Raw genomic sequence first — 21,904 nt, 5'->3', positions numbered from 1 at the left:
GGCTGGAACCTGTACAGCATAGTGCATTGAGGATTGCCCTTGGTGCTTTCAGGACATTGCTTACCCATAGTTTATATATTGAAGCTCATGAGCTCCCTCTTCGCTTCCGCAGGAAAACTCTACTTCTTGAGTATGCAGCCCAAATACAAAGTTGCTGTCAGCATCCTATTGAGCCATACCTTTTTAATCCACCACTGCAAAACCGCTATAGAAATAAACCCAGTAAAATAAGACCGGCAGGCTTGCGCCTTATTGAATTAATGCAGAGTTGGAATGTTCCTATTTTCAACAGGCAACAATTAATGAATTACTCCCAACTGCCTTGGACTCCCCTCCTCAGTTATTTTTCGATACTTATCTTCACAAGTGGGGAAAGAATCATCTACCGACACTCAATGTGAAACAACTCCATGCTAGCCATATTCAGAAATACGCTGATTTTTTTGCCAATATATACTGATGGCTCCAAATCACATTCAGCCATTGGAGCAACGGCAGTATTTCCCTCTACTATCATTTCAGCTACCCTTTCACCTGAGTATAGCAGCTTCTCTACAGAACTTATTGCAATAAAATTAACTTTACACTACCTGAATCTCTACCCATCTCTAAAATACGTTCTATACACGTACTCTCTCAGCTCAATTATAGTAATGCAAAACTCTTCCTTCAAGGTTCATCCTGTGTTAAAACAAATTAGAAGACTTCTATTACAAATCGAAGAATGTCATCAATCGTTGATCTTTTGCTGGATCCCAGCACATTCGGGAATAAAGGGGAATGAACTTGCTGATAAAACTGCTAAAAATCCATCAACTTTTGATTTAACCTGTGTTCCAGTTCCAATCAATGACTACAGTCATATCATACAATCAGCATGTCTTGCGCAGTGAAAAGAGCTATGGCACACCCAGTGGTGGATTACCCATTAAGGCAATGAGGCATGTGCCTAAGGGCCCCAAGCCAAGACATTTTCCTATAGTGTTCTAAAATAGATTAATGTTTTCAGTAAACATCATAAAAATCTTGATTAATTTAAGCAAAAAATTCAAAAGTACAAAATTTCATTTATTTGCCACCTAACTTTTATTTATTTTTTATTCTTTTTTTTTATTATTATTTTTTGGGGGGGTCCCAAATATAATTTGCCTAGGGGCCCCAACTATCCTTAATCCGCCACTGGGCACACCCAAACCAGTAATAAACTCTACCAGTTGAAACACGATTCAAAGCGTTGACACTCTAGCCCCAAAACAGTGCGAAGAGAAGTGGTACATATCTGACTCGCCTCCATCTACCCACAGGCGAAGATCCTCCTCAGTGTCCATACTGTTCAGAAAATTTAGCAGTCAAACGTATTCTGATTGACTGCCCTCACTATCAACAGGACAGAACATTTGTCCTGTTTTCCCCGAGAAATCTACAAGAACCAATGACATTACAACATATTATTGGAGATGATGTAAACATCAATGAGTTTTTCTCTTACCTGAAAATAATTGGTCTATATGATAAATTCTAAAATATCTCTGTAAACAAAACCAAGTGGTTAGGCCTAAATTTTGTGTTTAGCATTTTTCTGTGAATAAGTGCATTATAGCCACTATTTTCTCTATTTGTTTTTTTTTTTTTTTGGTTTTTTTTTTTTTTTTTTTTTTTTAGGAGCATTAGCAACTAAGGCCATATTGCTCCGGGGATATGCGGTGGTAATTCCTTGACCTTTCCGCATCCTCCGTATTTGGTGGTGACAGGCTCGAACCCCGGTCTAATCAAGAAGCGTGTGCTACTCACTGCTGCTCCTGCCCACCTGGCTACGGAGGCGCCTATTATAGCCACAGTAGCTTATGTGCTGTTAAACCCGCATAACACACACACACGTTATACCTTATGCCATCAGTTTGAGTTATATACATTGCACTATTTCTTATTGATTACAATATGGCAGCTAGTTCAACAATATTGGTGACAACACCAGGAGTCATAACTTCTAAAAATCACTAGTTAAATTCAAAATAAGAAGCTAATGAATGCTACTAAACCTATTTAATATCTTTGTAAAACACAATGTAGTATGTTAATTAATGAGGAATACGGTAGAAGTATCAAAATAGTTATCCTTTTACAGCAGCCAAAAATCCACTGACTGTTCTCTTCTGCGACCAAAGCACCCTCTCCTTCAAGTGTATTAATGGCATATAACATTGGATCATCAACATAAACATGTTGATGATCCAATGTTATATTCTGCCATTAATACACATCTACTTATGCTCGCTCTATTTTCTTTATTATATTATATCAAGTTTAGTCAGCATGGTGATATTGTCACAATCTTCCCCACACTGGGTGGAAAAGGCTGGGGTTCGAAGCCCGTTGATGACACCAGGAACTTTTATGGGCTTTCTTTACTTCATGGCTGAGTAAGTCTGTCTCAGGCATAGATAGCAAGTTTTTTCCCCCACAGAAACTGGGATTTTTCATCCAGCAAAACAGGCAAATCCACATAAGAACACCACGCAATTTACAGACACAATAACTTTACTTTCCAGGTGACCCTAATATAATAGTTTGGATTATATCAAGTTTGTCACTAAGCTTTAATATTGTTCTTTTCTTCTCTGTATGAGGTTTATTAAATTTAGGAGCCATAGTGAGGTGTTTTAATTTAAAATAAATGTAAAATAGCAGTATAATCCATGGTATGTGCAGAATTCACTTTCAAAATGGTAAAACAAATACAGTAATCACGTGACTTGACTTCTTTTTTTTTTTTTTTTTTTGCACTGCAGTACATCTGTGTTGTATGTAAACATCTGATCTCAATGCGTCGTTAGCTCGAATGTTCTGTTATTTGATGTGCTGTTATTTTGACAATCTGCTGTATATTTACTGAACTCTAACAGGGAACTAAATGATTTTCTAATAATGGTGAGTAAAGTGGAGGAGAAATTGTTGAAGTTAAAAAAGGTACCTGTGGCAGATTAAATCTATCCAGTTATATTGAAGGAGGCAGTGAGGAAAGTAAGCAAACCATTAGCCATAATTATGAGAGCATCCTTAGATTCAGGGAAGTTTCTGATTCTTCATTTTCTTCAATGCATGTTCTACCTCATCAGGAAGGATATCAGATACGTTGTATGTGTTACTAATTTGTGATCCATCTTCCCCACTGCTCGCATCATTCTCTTGCTCCTTGTATAACTCTTTATAGTAGTCTTCTGCTATTTGAATTTCTCTGCTATTTATAAGTACACCATCGCTATTCTTTAGTTTCAGGATCATTTGTCTTTCTGTATTACTGTTCATGGCTGCTGATTTAAATCCTTTGTTTTCCCTTAGTGCTTGTTCTACTTTTCTTGTGTTAAATCTTCTTATGTCCTCTCTGAGTATTTCTAATGGCTTTTCATAACTCAGTGTACTGAATTTTCTCCCTGCCAGTGTTTTTCTTGCTCTTCATTTGTCATCTTCGGTTCATCATGACACTTGTCATGATGAACCGAGGACTGATTTTTTTTTTTTTTTTTTTTTTTCTTCTTTGGATTTCTTTTTACGTGTAGATTTCTTGGGCTTTATCACTTTTAGAAAGTTGTAATATTCCTTGTCGATATCTTGGTCCTGAGCAGTCTGCAAAAGCTCAAACTTGTTAAGTTCCAGTACGTACTGCTTTTTCTCCTCTTCTGTTATCTCAAAGACCTTTGTATTATTTATTCGAGTCAGTTTTTTCCTTTCTTTTCTTACATCTATATCAAGCGTGCATCTTGACCATTCTGTGATCACTTCCAACATTTACCTTGTTCAGGACAGTAACATCATTCACGATATATCTTCTGTTATTGAGGCTGAAGTCGATTTCATTAGTTATTAATCCATTTGGGCTCTTCCATGTCCACTTTCTGTTCACCCTTTTCTGGAAAAAAAGTGTTCATTACTGACATTCCTTGAGATTCTGCAAATTCCACAAGTCTTTCACCTCTTTCATTTCTTTCACCAATTCCAAAATTTCCTATAGTTCCCCTTTCTGCACTGTTTTGTCTCTTTCCAACCTTAGCATTGAAGTCCCCCATAATGATAGTGTTAATGAGTTTTCTGTTCATCTAGAAGACTCGATTTCGGTGTACATTTCTTCAACCTCTTCATCATCATGGCTCGATGTTGGTGCATAAATCATTATAACCTTCAGCTTATACCTCTTAGAAATCCTGAGTAGTAGTCTTGACACCCTTGGTGATGTACTTTTGAATTCCAAATTGTTGTTTTTTATAACTTTATGGACCAGAAAGCCAACTCCACCTTCACTCCTTTCACTGTTTCCATTGGTGTACAGCAGATTTCCACTTGATAAACTTATAAGTGATTCATTTCTTCTTGTTTCAGCCAAACCCATGATATTCCAATTCACATTTTCTAATTCCTTTCCCAGCTCTAATATCCTGTCTTCACCGATGAGCAATCTTACGTTGTAACAGGCCAAGTTCAGTTTCTGTGCAGGGCAGCCTGGTCTTACCCAGAGATTCTTAGCACCCTCTGCTTCCACTCTGATCCTCTCGCTGCCGTAAGAGGGGGAGTGAAGGCCGCTGGGGACTGAAGGCCATTTGTTTCATCTTACTGTCATGTGCTGGAGGGTTTGGTCTTTTCCTCTTCACGCTGACCTGGCATCTTGAAGGGAACCACTCTACATGTTCGTTGCCACTTAAGTGACGTGACAGGGCTTACCATCGAGAAGGTATGCATGAGTGGATTTTAGGGAAGCAGGCCAACCAGACTTCTCCTAAATCTTCTGAATAGAAAGATATTGGATCCATCAGTGTTTTAGACTGAGTGTCTGATAACACACAGAATGCCTGAGCCCCTCTAGATCCCAACATCATCATCATCATCAGCCATTTTCAATCCACTACAGGATGAAGGCCTCTCCATCAACTTTCCAGTTCCTTCTGTTTTGTATCCCAACACTGAACATCTTTTACCAGCTGTGTGAGGATCTTTTATTGTTTTATTAAGTCTTTTTGCAAGCCCATTATATTGGGACCTATATGGTGAGTGAATTAGAAATAGACAAATAAAGAAAAAAATGAAGAGGTTTTTTTCAAATTTGCTTACTATGAGAATTGTACATGTCCCAGAAATACATCTATATTGAAGTACAGTTCAAAAAATGAATTGTACTCCAGCTCTTTTACCAAAACGGCAATAGCTTGGGACAGAGAATTTTACAGCTACTGAAATATTGGCATTTCATTGATAATACCATAGAAAGTGATGATAGTCAATTATTCAGAATGAGAGAACCGTTAGTGAAACTGATATCAAACTTTCCAAAAGCTGCTTTGCCAGGAAAAGATGTGATAGATGAAAGTATAGTTCCCTGGTATGGCAGGCTGTTGTTTCAGTAATGCTTTTCCAACAAAAACCACAGTTGTCAAAGTAAACATGCTCTGTTAACCTGAAGGCTACACTTTCAATTACCATGTATATGAAGGAAAAGGTGAAGGACTATCATAAAGAAATTTTTGTATTAAGATGATAGTACTTTCTCAAGAGCATTGTCACACAAAAAGGCCAAAAAATTCACCACATCCCAAAAAGGGATACAAGGCAAGGAATATCTGTTAAACATTAGCAAGGAATATCTGTTAATACTCCAGATAATGCTATATGCGTGTGTTTGTGCATAGCATTCTCTGCAGTGTTACTGGATAGCCCAATATTGGATATCAGCTGTTTCGTTGCAGATATTGCATCAGCAAGGAATATCCAATAGCATTTCAGAGAGTGCTCTGAGTGTTAAGAGTCACATTGTGTAACTTTGAAGCTTCTTGACGAACTATCAGATGAATGTCTTTATATATATACTCTTTATGCCAACAACTTCTACACAAGTAGGCCGCTAGCTAAAGTGTTGACCTATTTGACCAGAGGGAGGAATTTTAGCTGTGAAAAACAAGGGTAGAGTAAAAGTGATGAAATGGAGTGGTAAGCAACCAGTAACCATGATTACCACGTGCAAGAAACATCATTAAAAATAACAATATTCAGAAAATATTGTTATTTTTAAGATAGTTACTGTGTAACTATCTTAAGATTACCACTTGCAAGAAACATCAGTATATGAAAGTAGTACACACAAAGGAGAAATGGTGAAAAAATTATTGTGGTTTGCTAAAATGTTGCCAAAGAAAGTGTTGATCTATCTAAACAGAGGGTATCCTACTACTCATGGATTCAAAGGCTATGAAGTGGTACAGAAAACTGTGATATGCTCTTCAGAATAGGCCTAGTAAATTCCTGGGTAATAGACAAACATTTTAGCTCCAGTTCTAAACTAACAATTTTGCATTTAGCATTAGTAGAGGCATTTGATGCAAGAAAGCAAGCTTATACAGCATCAGCCATAAAAAAAAATAAATAAATAACCACTTCCACTTCACCCCTCTGTTTGTTCGAAATACCTGTCCAGCTGAGCCTTAAACTTATTTAGGCTATCAACTTCCACGACAAGGGATGGAAGTCTGTTCCACCAACCAACCACCCGCTGGCTAAAGGCAAATTTCCGCACATCTATCCTACATCTATCTTTCCTCAATTTGAATTTATGCCCTCTCAGGTGATTATTCTGAGCAAGAGGAAGAATCCCATCAGCATTGAGCATGCTCAAACCATTCAAGGCTTTATACACCTCTATCAGATCACCTCGCTGGTGCCTAGTCTCCAGACACTGTAATTTGCAAAACTTAAGCCTTTCTTCGTAAGAGCGCCCCTTTGTTCTATTCACTAATCTTGTTGCCGTTCTCTGAACTCGTTCCAGCAGCTCTACATCCTTCTTGAAATGAGGCCTCCAGGCATGAATACAGTACTCTAGGTGTGGCCTGACCATTGCCTTATACAAGGGAATAATCACCTCCTAATCCCTGCTAGAAAAATTCCTATATATTATTGACAATACACCATGAGCTACTCTTGCAGCCCGTCTGCACTGCTCAGAGAACGTCATATCTGCCTGCACAACCATCCCCAGGTCCATTTCATTCTCTACCACTCAATGTAGTACCACAGAGTTGATACGTTGCTCTGGTGTTGCTGTTTCCCATATGTAGTACTTTACATTTGTCAATGTTAAACTTCATTTGCCACCTCTCAGCTCATCTGCTCAACCTTTCCAGATCCTGTTGCAGCAGCATAGTGTCAGTAGTGTCCTTGACAACCCTGCCAACCTTCGTATCGTCTGCAAACTTGGACATTAAGCTTGATATACCATCATCAATATCATTTATAAATACAGAAAACAATAATGGACCCAATACAGTCAGTCCTCGTATAACACATGTTTACACTACACGAATTCGATCATACACGATTTATAAATAGGGGAACGATATCTTATATAACAAGAACTGAATTCGCTTATGCACGATTCGCCTTTGTGTTTACAAGAAATGGCAGTCGAATGCGGAATCACCCCAACTGAACGCAACACGATATGAATGAAGAGAAGATTCTGAAAATGTATTTATGTTTTTTATATCAGTGAAGGGGAAACACATTTCACCATAATAACTTAAAAACCCAACACAATTCCAGCTATCGGTATAATCGCAAATGCAATTAGATTGAGTTTACTACCAGTTTATAACAGATTCCACTAGCAGAAACGCAACTGGAAATTGTTTTATGATAGTAACCCCTAGAAATGTGCTTTAGTAAAATGTGAGGTGTTAATAGTGTATCTCTGCCTTTACAGTGTTGTTTATTCAGTTGCTACACGCACGCAGCTTTGTTTATGTGTATCAAGCGTGCCTCCTCATTTTGTAATTGTGCTTTATTCCCTAAAAATGAGTAAAATATTTAAAAGGTGTGAAAAGGAAACGTCCTGGTGAAGACACTGCAGATTCAGAGAGAAAAAGAAAAGCAATATCAATAAACAGAGGTGGACTGGGTCAAAAATTCTTACCCGGGAAAATTTATAATGGCCTCATACTAGCGTTTATGGCCAAAATCACACCAGCCACTGGGGTTTCCCCATTAAGGCTTATGGCCAGTCCGCCTCTGTCGATAGAGAAAAATTATGAAACTGTGAAACGCTTTGAGCGAAATGAAAGACCATGTGATATTGCACGTGCTACAAGACCTAAATGAGGCAACGCCGAGAATTACAAAGAATGCAGAGAAAATAAAAACAACTTTCATAGCAGGAACAACTGAAAGTGTAATTAAAATCCATTAGATTAAGACACAAAGAATTGGAAGAAATGGAACAGCTGTCATCTGTTTGGATAGAAAATCAAACAAAAAACATGTTTGCTTACTATAGAAGCAAAAGCATTAGCAGTATTTTATTACGTAATAGTCTTAATAAAATACGTATTTTTTATTATTTATTATATTAAAATAAAATACAATATTATAATAATAATAAAAAAATTATAATATTATTTTTTATTACGTATTTTAATCGTTATAAAATACATAAGTATTTTATTTATTGTGTTTGGTAATATTTTGGTTACCAATGTGTGTTCAATCTTGGGTGGTCGGCACCTAACCCAATTTTTCCCATAGAGCCTGTTGTTTATATTGCACGATTTTGCATTGCACGAGAATTTCTAGGAACACAACTATCGTGCTATACGAGGACTGACTGTACCGAACACTGAGGGACTCCACTAATAACATTAGTCCACGATGAGCAGTATCCATTGATTACCACTCTCTGTCTTTTCCCCCTCAACCACCCCTTTATCCATAGCAGCAATTTGCCTCCAATGCCACACTGCTCCAATTTGTGCAGCAGTCTTCCATGTGCAACAGTATAAAAAGCCTTTCTAAGATCCAAGTATATAATATCAAAGTTATTCCCTGCATCCAGTTCTTTTGTGACTGCATCATAGTATCCAATCAAATTGGTCAGGCAAGACTTCCCCTTAACAAAACCATGCTGTGTCCGAGCTATAACTGAAGTCTTGTCTAGATGATCCTGCAGTGCTTCTTTAACCATTGCCTCCATTAATTTTCCGGGAACAGAAGTTAAACTCACAGGTCTATAATTACTTGTGTCAGCCTTTGATCCTCCTTTGTGAATTGGGGTCACATTTGCACATCTCCAGTCCATGGGTACCTCCCCTGAGTTCAAGGAAGCTCTCATAATTATGGCTAAAGGTTTGCTTACTTCCTTTGCTGCCTCCTTAATATAACTGGATAGATCCCATCCACCCCAGATGCCTTCTTGTGTTTATCTTCAACAATTTCTCCTCCACTTTACTCTCAATTATTACAAGATTCTCTAGCTTACTGCCAGAGTTGAATACACCTCTGGCATTCCCCTCGCTGAATAACTCCTCATGTGTGAATGTCGATGCAAAATATTCATTTAGTTTGTTAGCTGCCTGAGCAAGATCATCAACAGTTGACCCATCGATATCAAGTGGACCAATCTGATTCATTCCCTTCCTTCTAGAGTTTACATAAGTAAAGAACTCTTTGCTGTTTTTCTTTGCATCCCTTGCCAAAGATTTCTCGTAATCTACCTTCGCCTGCCTAACCTCCTTTGTAACTTGGTTACAGATCAACTTGTATCTATCATAGGCTTCTGTGTTACGTGTTAATTTGTATGTATCCCATGCATTTTTCTTCTCTGCCATATGTCTCATTAGTTCATCTGATATCCATTTAGGCCTAAACCTTGAACAATATTTCTTAGTTGGTATGTAAAGCCTAGTAGCTTCCAAGATAAGTTCTTTGAATGCTTCCCATTTTGAATTTGCTGTTGGTAACATCATCAGTTGGTCCCACTGTATAGAATTTAAATACTGTCTCAGTCCTTCGTAGTCGCCTTTACGAAAGCAATAACCTTTCCCTTTACCCTTAATGGTAGTTACCTCTTTGAGTAAATCCCACTTCAGCACACTGTGATCACTGCCACCTAGTGGTTCATTTATCTGCAGATTCTTAATGCATGAAGAATCACTACTGATAATCAAATCAAGAGTATTACTCCCTCTAGTTGCCTCCCAAACATGCTGATGTAGATGACAATCATCCAATAAATCCACAAAAGCCTTGCTAGTGTGTGAGTGACGAGCCCCCAAATTCTAGTCAATATCTGGGAAATTAAAATCCCCCATTATAAGACTCTCTGATTTATACTCATCAGAGTCATTAGGCCTACAGCACACTCCTACTCTCAGTTTTGATCGCCCAATGCTTTGTCACACCAAACTGACTCGACACTGCACTGTCCAGCGATGTCAACTGGCTTCACTTCCTTGGATTTTATGTATTTCTTAACTAATAGCATAACCCCTCCTCCCTTCCTATCCTGTCTATTCTTTCTGTAGACATTGTACTCCCCAAATTCCAGTTCTACATTCCTTATATCTGTGTGACACCACGTCTCTGAAATCCCAACAATAACTGCCTTTGATGTTTTGAGCAATACCTCAAATTCATCAAATTTATTTACTAAACTCCTAGCATTGGTGTACATGCAAGTATACATGCACCTGTTCTTTTTCTTAGCTACCCTAACACAACCCATGTGTTTACTTGTACCCCAATGATTCCCAGCAGTCTCTGAAATATCCTGCATCTTATTTTCCAGGCTGCTGCTCATTCCAATAGAAGCAGTGCAAGAATCACTTATCACTTTCACCTCTGCCAGTGGCTACTGTTAATCTATTAGTCTTTGTATCCCCCCAATCTAGCAGTTTTCCGACCCACCTAACACTGCCTCGATAGCATCAGTAAACATTCTTGCACCCTTTCTATTTAAGTGTATCCCAGCCGACTGGGCTAGCCGGGTGTGTAAAGTGCCTGCCTGGCAACCCAAAGGTCGCGGGTTCGATTCCCGCCTCGGGCTTGGATCAAAGTACTGCAAAAACTTTGGGAGGTGCATTATGGCCACAGAAGCCTATGCGCCAACAACTACCAAAAAAAAAAAAAAAGTGTATCCCATCCCTGTAGAAGCAGTCTCTCCTGTTAACAAGTACAGACCAGGCTGAAAAAAATTCTACCCCTTGAGCCTTGCACAATCTTTCCAGGGCTGAATTGATCGACAGGGCTCTCATCATGTACTCCCTCCTATCGTGTCTGGGCAGAATTGCAGGCACTTTAAAATTCAACCCTAATTCACGGCTGTTTTTTCAACAGTGACCTGTACTTGTTAAGTAATTCCGCCAGTCTCCTACTTTTAATATCATTAGTGCCAACATGTACATCTATATCACCTTTTGTGCCCTTTAAATATGATATCTGTTCTACAATGTCATCAACCTTTGCCCCTGGCAGACATACTCTGGTCCTGTTCCATCTATCACTTTTTGAGGAACTATCATAAAGCAACTTTTGAATGAAGATGACAGTGCTTTCCCAAGAGCATTGACACAAAAGTCCAAAAATCCCCCACATTCCAAAAAAGGGATGCATTGCCAAAGAATAACCATCATTGCATTGTAGAGAATGCTAATGTCTGTATTTTGTAATGTTACCAGATAGTTCAATGTTGGATATCACATATTCCGTCATCTGATATTGCATCAGCAAGGAATATTAACATTCCTTGGAGAGTGTGGCTAATTTTCTGTAGCAATGAGGGAGAAAAAAAGCAGCTAATGCTAAATCTAAGAAGTTGAAAATATTGTAAAGATATATGGAAGACAGTCCTGATGTGTTTGCATTGTTTTAACATGATCCACTCAAAGCAAAAACTTGAGTAAGCATTTATTCTGTTCTATTACATTATATTATAACTTAATTTTCACTCTAGTTAATCCTATGTTTCTCTCAATGTTACTCCATTAGGAATAATGTAGTAGCTAGTGATAGAAATTAATTCTATTCTCTTCCTCTTTCTTGTTTGTGTTTTTCATTCAACAAACTGTAAACATTATATATATATATATATTTTTTTTTTTTTTTTCCAAAATAATATACATAATTTTTTAATGCTAAATTTGTTATGTATTATTAAATATACTGTAATTGAAGTATGAAGTGCAGGAGGCAAATGTATCAGTTTGTTCACATGAATTTCTAAAGTTTAGAAAATAGCATTTAGCAGCTGATGGGTTGTTCTGCTTGATGTGTAGTTACTAAACAAGGAATGCTGGTTTGTAATAAAAAATTTAAATATTTGACTCCTGTGCTTATTACATAAACTGCAACTAGTCTGTAATGCAGTAAGTGTGAAAAAAACTTTTTTTTTTTTTAGACACCAATAAAGCAGACAAAAGAATATCATGGCACTTGGCAACCCACCAGTGTATCGTTCCAGCATTGACTGATGAACAGTCACTGAGTGATCCACTAGTAAGTTGTCCAGGCATGAATATGATAAGGACATTCTTTCACTTTACGAGAACAGTAGCATTATGCAAAAAATTAACTTGGTTATGTGGTATGTTTTTATGCCATAGGTGCTGTGTGGTAATATATGTTGTATGGCTATAAATGTAAACATGCAACTAATAATGTGTAATTAGCTTAATATCATAAATTCACTTATCTCATAAAATATCTCCTCTCATGATATCCACTTGTTTGTAAACATATTTAATTATCACTTGTAGCAAACACTGTAGATAACATCCAAATATTCTTCCACCTCAAGCAATAGAATCATTGTGCTAGTATTGTAAGCCAAAACCTTTCTGACAGACTGATAGATGATACTTAGTAGCTCTGGGTAACCAATGAACCATATGAGTATTTTAAAGGTAATAGCAAGACGTTGATATATCACATAGGCTGTTGTGAATGGATCTCTGATAGAGAGAAATTATCGAGATAAGGGAGAGAATGAGATGGAATAGGAAATAATGGAGGAATAGTTAATGTTAATGAAGTGTAAAGACAACAAAACAGCTGAACAGTCACTGAAGGAGTGATACAAGTAGTATCATGAAACATCTGAGAATAATATGTTCGTGTTGAAGTGCTTATTTTTCTCACTGATCTCTTTCTATAAAGGTCTTTACGTGTAACACTCCTTTCTTTACCGTTGTTGAAAAGTGATGAGATCATATGATTTTCCTTTTGTCCATTTTGGTTAACAGAGGATGGATACTTCCATTAGTCAGGAAACACTTGAATAAGTAGATGATAGATGGCAAGGAGGAAATTTTTTCGAATGATATTTATGGTGACTTAGTTGCAGTCAGTTTCGGATTTTACTCCTAATAGGAAGTGAACTAAAAGTGTTCTGTGTTTTTGTGTGATAGTCTGAGTTTATGTATTTAGTGCTTAGATTGTTAAAAGCAGTGATGCTGCCTCCAGCATATTCCAAAATTTACTTTTACATGTATGATTCATTGCTTGGAAGTTATAAATATATAACATTTTTTTCTTAGCTAGTATTTGTCTCTTAATTGATAAAAATATTGAAAAAACACTCTGCTATGACTGACATTATCTTACAGGAGCATATGTTCCTAAACCTGTGTCTCAGAAGTGGAGGCCTACATAGTAGTTAAATCTTGTTTTTCCAAGCTTGGCCAGTTTTAAGATCTGCTTTTAGAAAGGGAAGTAGTAGTAAAGGGATACAAATAAGAAATAAAGGCATCGCTCCAAGGTTTGAATATCATACAGTAGTTGCCAAGCCATCATATCTGATAGTTTAAAAATGAAAGGATTATGTAACTTTTTTATTCTCAGGTTTTTAATAGCAAATCAGAAATGGAAACAAGAATTAAATTTTAGAACTGATTGGAGTTTGCAGTCATGATCCAGGATTCCTAAAAAGTTAGTGACAGGAGATGAACCATGCTGTTATCATAAAAATATCAATCCATCTGAAATGTCAATTTGTTTGAATGAAGACTTCTCTGACTTCCGAGAAAGGGAAAAAAATCAGATTGACAGATCTAAAGGTTATGTATGCTAGAATTGTTTTTTATGGATTTATACCAGGAGCTCATATTGTTAATGAAATTTAGAAATCGTTAAGTGTTTGTGAGATGCAGTCAGAAGGAAAATACCTGATCTGTGGGAAAGGAAAAATTTTAAATTACTACATGATGAGCAGTGCTCTGCTTATGAGACAGTAATTTCTGAATACCAAACAGACTTTGGTATTCAGAAATTACTGTTTTCTGAATATTGTTAAAAATAATATTCAGAAAATTATTGTTATTTTTAAGATACTGTGTAACTATCTTAAGCAGGATTGCAGTAGCACACACTCTTTGGGTAGCCCGGGGTTCAAGCCCCTGACTGCTGAATGCGGTTGATCTGCCAACCCACACTGGATCTGGGTGGCAGATTATGGTCCATTTCCCTCAGCACGAATTGTTGAGGAGGCTTCCATGCAGTGGGTTGATAATGGCTGCAGTTTTTTTTTTTTTTTTATCTTAAACATCTTCCTTATTTACCCGAACTTGTGCTACATGGTACAAGTGAAGCAGAAGCTATAGCAACTATAACAGAAACAATCAAAGGGCATTCGTGAAAGGACCTCGAAGAAGCTGTTTTGCAGTTATATAATGAATAGGGGAAAAAATTTCTATTCAGTTCTATAACTTCTTGATCTGTCCTTATATACCAACACCATCTTGTCCTCTTCTGAACACTTCTGGTTTGTTTGCATTGATACTAGAAAAGCTTTAGCAACCAGTGATCACATCAACCTTGTAATAATAAAAATGTAGTATCATTTTTGTATGATGCTTTTAGAGAAAAATGGATATCATTTTTAAACCCAACATACATGAATTACTAAAAGATAACACACACACACACACACACACACACACACACACACACACACACACACACACACACACAATTGAAAAAAAGGCTTTTAATTCAAAAACCAAATACAGTATAACCCAGATAAGAAATTCCTGCATAAGAGGTTTACCCGTGTACTAGGGTTTGGTTTCTTAATTCCCAATTTCAATTCTATATTTTGTAATGTGTTATTTTCCTGCATAAGAAGTTTCTTGGGTAAAAAGCTTTCCTTCATAAAAAGTATGTGATAAAGAATACACAGTGTAATTTTACAATGATGTTTTCCCACTTAATGTTTTTAAATATAGAACTTCTTTATTTTTATATTAAAAAGTATAAACATTTTGATATAATGGAAGTGACATGTTGCAATTGTTTTCATCGATATCCATAATTGGATAGTGTCTACCACTGGATGCAATGATTGGTTTCTACTTAACTGCAGCAATTCATTCATAGTGAGCCTGATGTTCTTGAGTCAGTGATGAAATGTATTAGGGAAATTAATTTATTCTGTATGAAACTCTCTCCAAAATGTTTGAAGCAGTCTTCTCTGGATAGCTACTTGAAAAAATTATAAACATTTTTTTTTTTTTTATTGCTTGTAATTATTGTAATTGATTTTTATCATTCTCGTTACCTTTCTTCTCATTACTCCTTTTTTATAATTTTGAAATCTTATTAAATGACTAATAAATATTGTTTTGCATTAAAAGACAATTTTTATTCTTGATAGTTTTTCTACAATTCACGTGATTTATCTTTTTTCCACAGAAATGAGTTTTATTAAGGTAAGCTTCAAATGAAAATTATTTCCACATGTTTATGCTTGTCTGAAGTATTTAGTAATGAGTTTAATGAACAGAATGTTAAGCAGTTAAAAATCCTCAGTTTAAAAATATTTCCCATAGGCAGAGTAAAATACAGTATTTATAAATTCTGAAATAGTACTTAAAAATCATAACTTATGTATGTGTATCTTTTTATTTTTATTTGTGTAGTTAATATTTCATACCCTTAGGTCATTTTCCCTCATAAGAAGTCTCTAAACCTCCACTCCCTTGGAAAACTTCTTAATAGGGTTCTACTCTACATAGTAGGCCACCTTTAGCCTGTATGATAGCCTCATCCTTCCTGGATGTACTATCTACCAACTTTTGGTATGTGTTGGCCTAAATTCACTTCACTTATTTTTCAAAGCAGCTGTCAGTGCCAATATGGAAGAGGGCATTTTGGCCACAGCCCAGTAAGCACTCTAGTTAATCCCACAGGTATTTACTGGAGTTGAGATCTGAGCCAACCATTCCAATTTTCAACTTCAGTATCCACAAATCAATTCTGTATCACTCTTGATGGATTGCAGTGGTGCCATGATGATGCTGATGGAACCACCTATTTCTGTAGTGCTGTCACACAGTAAGTAGCACATAGTCCCGAACATCCAAATAGATCATGGATTTCATGGTTTCATATGCAGTTGCACATACAGACCATCCCACAGTGAAAGTCAATAATTTACGATCTGTGACGCAAATACTGGCATTTAATTTATTAACTGCCTCATGGACAGACCCACAAGATTTACATTGGTATCTCTAAGCTGATACACATGCATCTGACACAGTTCAGAGTATTCGTGGAGGATTTTCCGAATATAATGTCATATAATTTATAATTAGCTAGTTCACAAAACCATTGTAGGCCTGTTTATGCTAATGCTAATATATGCTTTGTACATTTTTATTGACTTTATTGTATTGTGTCTCTTTCTTCTAGATATAAGCTTGGCCAGTCTTTGCGTTCTTCAGTTTCTGGCAGGAGTTTTAACTACAGCTACCTTTACTCTTATGATGATCTGCTCGCAGCAAGCTGCCTCAAATCTTCAAGGAACTCATTACACTTTCTTAGCTTCACTTGAAGTCATGGGAAAACTTTTGTTTGCTTCAGCAGCTGGAATAGCTATTGACTGGTTTGGTTTCTCACGTGTGTATTTTAGTATGGTTGTCCTTACAGCTGCAACTCTTATAGTCATTCCAAGTAATCATTTTGATCACTTACAATAATAACTAAGCTGAGATTTAGAGTGAAACTTTGATTTTACAATTTCTGATGTCCTTGTTTCATGATTTTATGTCAAAACCGAATCATGAAACAAATATCTTATAAATATAATGAAAATCTTAATTTCTGATAACTTTCTGTATATTTTGTGTTGCAGTCAGTTGTCATGTTTTGTCATAGCCACAAGAAAAATAGCAATAACAATGCCCTTTGATTTTTGTTGGTATCCCTCTGAGCACACCATTTAACAACACTTTTATCAACAGCTACTGCAGTACTGTATCTCAGAAACTGTTATGATTACACGATATCTGTAGTATTGATGTGTCAGACATTTGGATCTGACACGTTGATACCACAATACCAAGCCAGTCATCTACAATTTCTTAATGAATTTCAGGTTCATATTTCTCCACAAGTAATAGCATTTAAGGTCTGCAAGATATTAAATAGCATTTAATATCTTGCAGTGTGCTTTCTTTGTGGTTCCTGAGTGTCAAGATGATATTGGGTGATCACAGTGACCTCTGTAGTGATTGGTTAGTGCCTTGAATACTGTAATAGGTTTGAACTTTATTATTATTAGTGGTATATGAATTATTATTATTATTATTATTTAGTGGCAAGCTTATAAAGCATCAGCAAAAAAGAAAACTCTCACATCATTGTCTGCCCTGTCCAATAATTTGTCTAGTTCTTCCTGGAGTTTATTCAAACTGCTGACCTTCACAACACCAGGTGGAAGTTTTCCAACAGTTAACCAATGACCCACTGGCTGAAGGCAAACCTCCATGTGAAATCCGAGCAAGAGGAAGAATGCCATCAGAATTGAGCTTGCTCAATCCTGATGAGTTGCCTGTACAGTAAACTCTCGCTAATCCAGTTACAGTTAATCCAGATTGAAATATGAAAAAATTTTTCACAGTTGAGTACTTTGAAAGACACGTGGGATTTAGGAAGGCAGATGAGTCGCTCTGAATGCATGCTGGTTGACTGCGCAGAGAGAGACGGAACATGCATTACATTCTCTTGCATGTTGTTCAATATCGTTGTTGACTCTGAGTTGCTTATATTGCTTCATTGCTTCATTATACATATATATGTTTGTTTTTTTGGTTTTTAGGAACATTAGCAACTAAGGCCATATTATTCCAGGAATATGCGGTGGTCATTCCCTGACCTTTCCGCATCCTCCGTATTTGGTGGTGACGGGCTTGAACCTCGGTGTAATCAAGAAGCTTGTGCTACGCACTGCTGCTCCTTCCCACCTGGCTACGGAGGTGCCTCATATATATGTAAATAAGTTAATATATATTATGTAAATATGCATTCTAAAGAATTGAAAAGTGGAATAAAAAGAAAATGCCTTACTTTAACCATCATTAACAAGCTTAAAGTGATAGAACACCTTGAACATGGTGTTCCTTGAACAAAATATTGGCAAAGAATTTCATATTGGCTAACAGACTGTCAGATATTAAACAAAAAGAATCTATAAAGGCATTTGCTTTAAAATTGGATGTGGGGAGTGATAAAAGTAGTGTACCAAATAGACAGCCATTAATAAAGCCAAAAGAAGTTTGCTGGAAGAAGCCGTATTTAACCAGTATGATCAAGTGGCATTGGCATGCAATACCAATGCCACCTGATAAATGTATAAAAAGACAATACAGGCAACTCCCATATAACACGGTACGTCTACAACACGGTTTCGCTCTAACATGATTGATAAATTGCAGTAATCCTCTCACAGCGCAGTACTTATATAACACAGTTTCGCTCTTCGCATAGTTTATTGAAATTCTCTAACATGGTTAGAGAATTTCGATGAACCTAACATAACGGTATTTTTGAGCTTTTGTGCGGGGAAGACCCTGCTATTATTTGAATGTAATTTTTTTAACATCTCCACTCTTTTTGAATCCCCGCAGTTGACTCGCTAGTCAAAAAAAAAAAAAAAAATTATTATAGATTTCAAAGTTTTATTACTATTGTATAGCACACCAGGCCATCCAAAAGATTTAAGTCATCCAATCATTGAAGTTGTGTTCCTACCACTGCAGTTGTACTTGTTAATTCAACTTTCTTTTGTTCAGCCATTAGATAAAGGCATTATATCCACCTTTAAAACTCATTCCATCAGAAAATCGTTACAAAGGCTTTTGCAAAAAACATGATTCCGAATCTAATGGAGGCATGGAAACATTTCTCAATTGTGGACTGTATCAGAATCATAGCTTTATCAATGAAAGAAGTAAAACCGTGAACGTAAAATGTGTGTGGAAATATGTATAGCCATAGTCAGTTCATTCAAGAAATATGGTCGAACCAGCAGAAAACGGAATTGGTGTGATAGTAGAACTTGCTATGTTGTTAGGAGGGCAAGGTTTTGATGCTATGACTACTGAAGCCCCCATGGGTAGCACAGTTGATAGAATTGTCCTCCTCACGCCGGGTGAAAAAGACCTGAGTTCAAATTCTGTCGCTGAAGGGAGGAAGTTTTATGGGTCTTTTTCACAACATGGTTGAGTTAGTCGGGCGAGGGTAGCATGGTTTTTTCCTCCTGGAAACTTGAGTTTTTCATCCAGCAAAACAGAAAATTGACCTCACAGAAAATTCGTCTGCGACTAACATGGCCTTAATCACTGATGCTCCAAAAAAATATGATTACTGAAGACGTTCAAGACTTATTAGTAGAAAAAAGTTGGCATAGCAGAATTTGTGGAAATGACATCGGAGTTAAAACCAAATCAATTCAGATGATGATAGCACAGATAAATTCTAAACTTCCAAATTTTACACTAAAAAGCATAGGGGAAGGCATAAAGTTAGCCGAGCAATTAGAATCTTATTTTTTTGAATGCAGATTCTTGAATGAAAGGAGCCTAAAGTTCAAAAGGAAGCTTCAAAAATGCTTAGTTCAGTATGATGAAATTCAAAAGTTTATCAAGCAAAAGCAAACAAACCCAGATTACTGATGTTTTTAAAGAGAACAGAAGATGCAAGAAATCTGAAGGGTGTATTTTTGTTAACGAAATAGTGTATATTTTTTTAGCTTTTGGAATGTAACTCCCTTTTTGTACTTTTCCTTATTCGCATATAACACAGATTCGAAAAGATGACATTTTATAGGAATCTAATAACCATTTTATACAAGGGTTACCTGTACTGTACAAAAAGACAATATGTTTATCCATCTATCGATGGATAAATATATTGTCTTTTTGATAGTTTTTAGAATGAAGGTTCTACGGTGATATATTTTTTTTTATTTATTTTCATCAGCACTACCTATACCATTAAATTTTCCATTTATTAGTGTTCTAAGTTTTTTTTTTTTTTTTTTTTTTTTTTAGCTTCACTAATCCGGATTACCGAGGGTTTACTGTATAAGCACTTGAGTCAGATCTCCTTGCAGTTGCCTAGTTTCCAAGTGAAGCAATTAGCAGTACTGGTATTTTTTGATAAAAAATAATACCGTTTTGTGGCCTTAGCTAATCGTATTGCTGTTTATCTTTACCAATTCCAACAATTCCATATCCTTCTTTCAGCAGTGGTGGCACCCAAAATGTAGTAAAAATGGTGATTAGTAACCTGACAGGCGCCAAACTTTAATAATTTTTTTGAAAATATTTTGGGTTTTTTTTGAATTCTATTCAAACAATGCCAGAATTTCAACTTTTTTTAATGGATTGCACTACTTAGTGTATGTACTTTTTAGGTTTTAATTAAAAATTTTAAAAGCATTCTGTGTTTTGCAGCTTTTATTTTGAAAAAATATATAAATTAATTCTGCTGAAATTTTAGATAAAAGAAACACATCATTCTCTTATTATTTTCCATTTAAGGACTATACTTCAAGATCACTTGAAGTGCGAGCATCAGCTGGTGTCATGAACACCTCGAAAACAGCAAACTATTCAATTCTAATCTCAACGATGTCCATTTCCACTTGCAGTCTGCCAAACTCCATGTACTTTTTCTGACAAAATCTCAGTTATCGGTTGATTCAACTACTGCTCATCTCAGTTACCCAAATTATTCGCTGTATGATTCCTTTCACCTCATGGTGGTACTTGTGCATATGTCTGTTCCGATATTCCCTGTCAAAGACTTGGTAATTTGAAATCTCCTCTGGCTTAAAATCTCTCTACCTCATTGTGTAGGCGCCTCCGTAGCCAGGTGGGAAGGAGCAGCAGTGCATAGCACACGCTTCTTGATTAGACCAGGGTTCGAGCCTGTCACCACCAAATACGGAGGATGCAGAAAAGTCAGGGAATGACCACTGCATATCCCGGAGCAACATGGCCTTAGTTGCTAATGCTCCTAAAAACCAAAACAACAACAACAACCTCATTGTGTCAAATTTATCTGTTGTCTCTACTGTTCTCCCAACTCCACTAATCACTTGGAGCTCTTTGACTTTCTCTCTTTGCAACTTGACTTTCTCCAGTCCAACTTTCCTAACAGTGAGGTAATTTTCCTTGGTGATTTTAATGTTCACAACTCCAGCTAGCTTCCGTTTTCTAGTCACACCGACCCAGCAGGTCAAGATGCCGAGGCTTTTGCAATTACTAATGACCTTGCACAGATTGTTCATTTACCTACAAGAATACTGAGCAATCCTAACCAAACAGCCAACATCTTTTTCTCACACACACACAATCCTTCTGAGTACACGGTTGAAGTGAGAGGTCCTTTAGCCACCTCAGATCACAACTTGCTGATTGACTCTTCTCATGGAGCCTTTATCTCGTGGCTATTCCCAACCTCGTATTGTTTGGCATTACAAGAATGCAAAATGGGATGAGCTGTGAGATTTCTTTTCCTTGGTCGGATTACTGTTTCAAAACTTCTGATGTCACTGTTTCCTCAGATCGTGTCAGTGAAATTATTCTTGCAGGAATGGAATCCTTTATCCCACACTCAACTTTAAAATCTCGTCCTTTATCTAAACCTTGGTTTTCCAATAAATGTGCTAAGGCTGTTCAAGAGAAGAACGTTGCATATCATAATTGGCTTGTTTCTAATTCTTCAGTTTCCTTTTCTGCCTACACCAAAGCTTGCAACAATTGTAAAGCAGTTATTAATCAGTCCAAACTAGAGTTTGAACAGACTAAGAGTA

General features: G+C 36.6%; 1 protein-coding gene across 1 annotated transcript in view; it reads left to right on the top strand.

Moving 5' to 3' along the window:
* The window catches only part of LOC150091214 (solute carrier family 33 member 2-like), a 79,438-nt gene extending 62,657 nt beyond the window's left edge, over nt 1-16,781 (top strand). The window contains exon 5 of the mRNA XM_090389643.1: nt 16,495-16,781. Within this exon, the coding sequence (XP_090245769.1) occupies nt 16,495-16,781 (287 nt within the window). The remainder of the gene's footprint in view (nt 1-16,494) is intronic.
* The last annotated feature ends 5,123 nt before the right edge of the window (nt 16,782-21,904 follow it).

Source organism: Mastigoproctus giganteus, chromosome 1 (genome assembly GCF_048544385.1).
Source record: "Mastigoproctus giganteus isolate SK-2022 chromosome 1, ASM4854438v1, whole genome shotgun sequence".
NCBI classification, from domain to species: domain Eukaryota; kingdom Metazoa; phylum Arthropoda; class Arachnida; order Uropygi; family Thelyphonidae; genus Mastigoproctus; species Mastigoproctus giganteus.
Note: the sequence above shows the minus strand (reverse complement) of the source record. Positions and strands in the feature narration are given on the sequence as shown.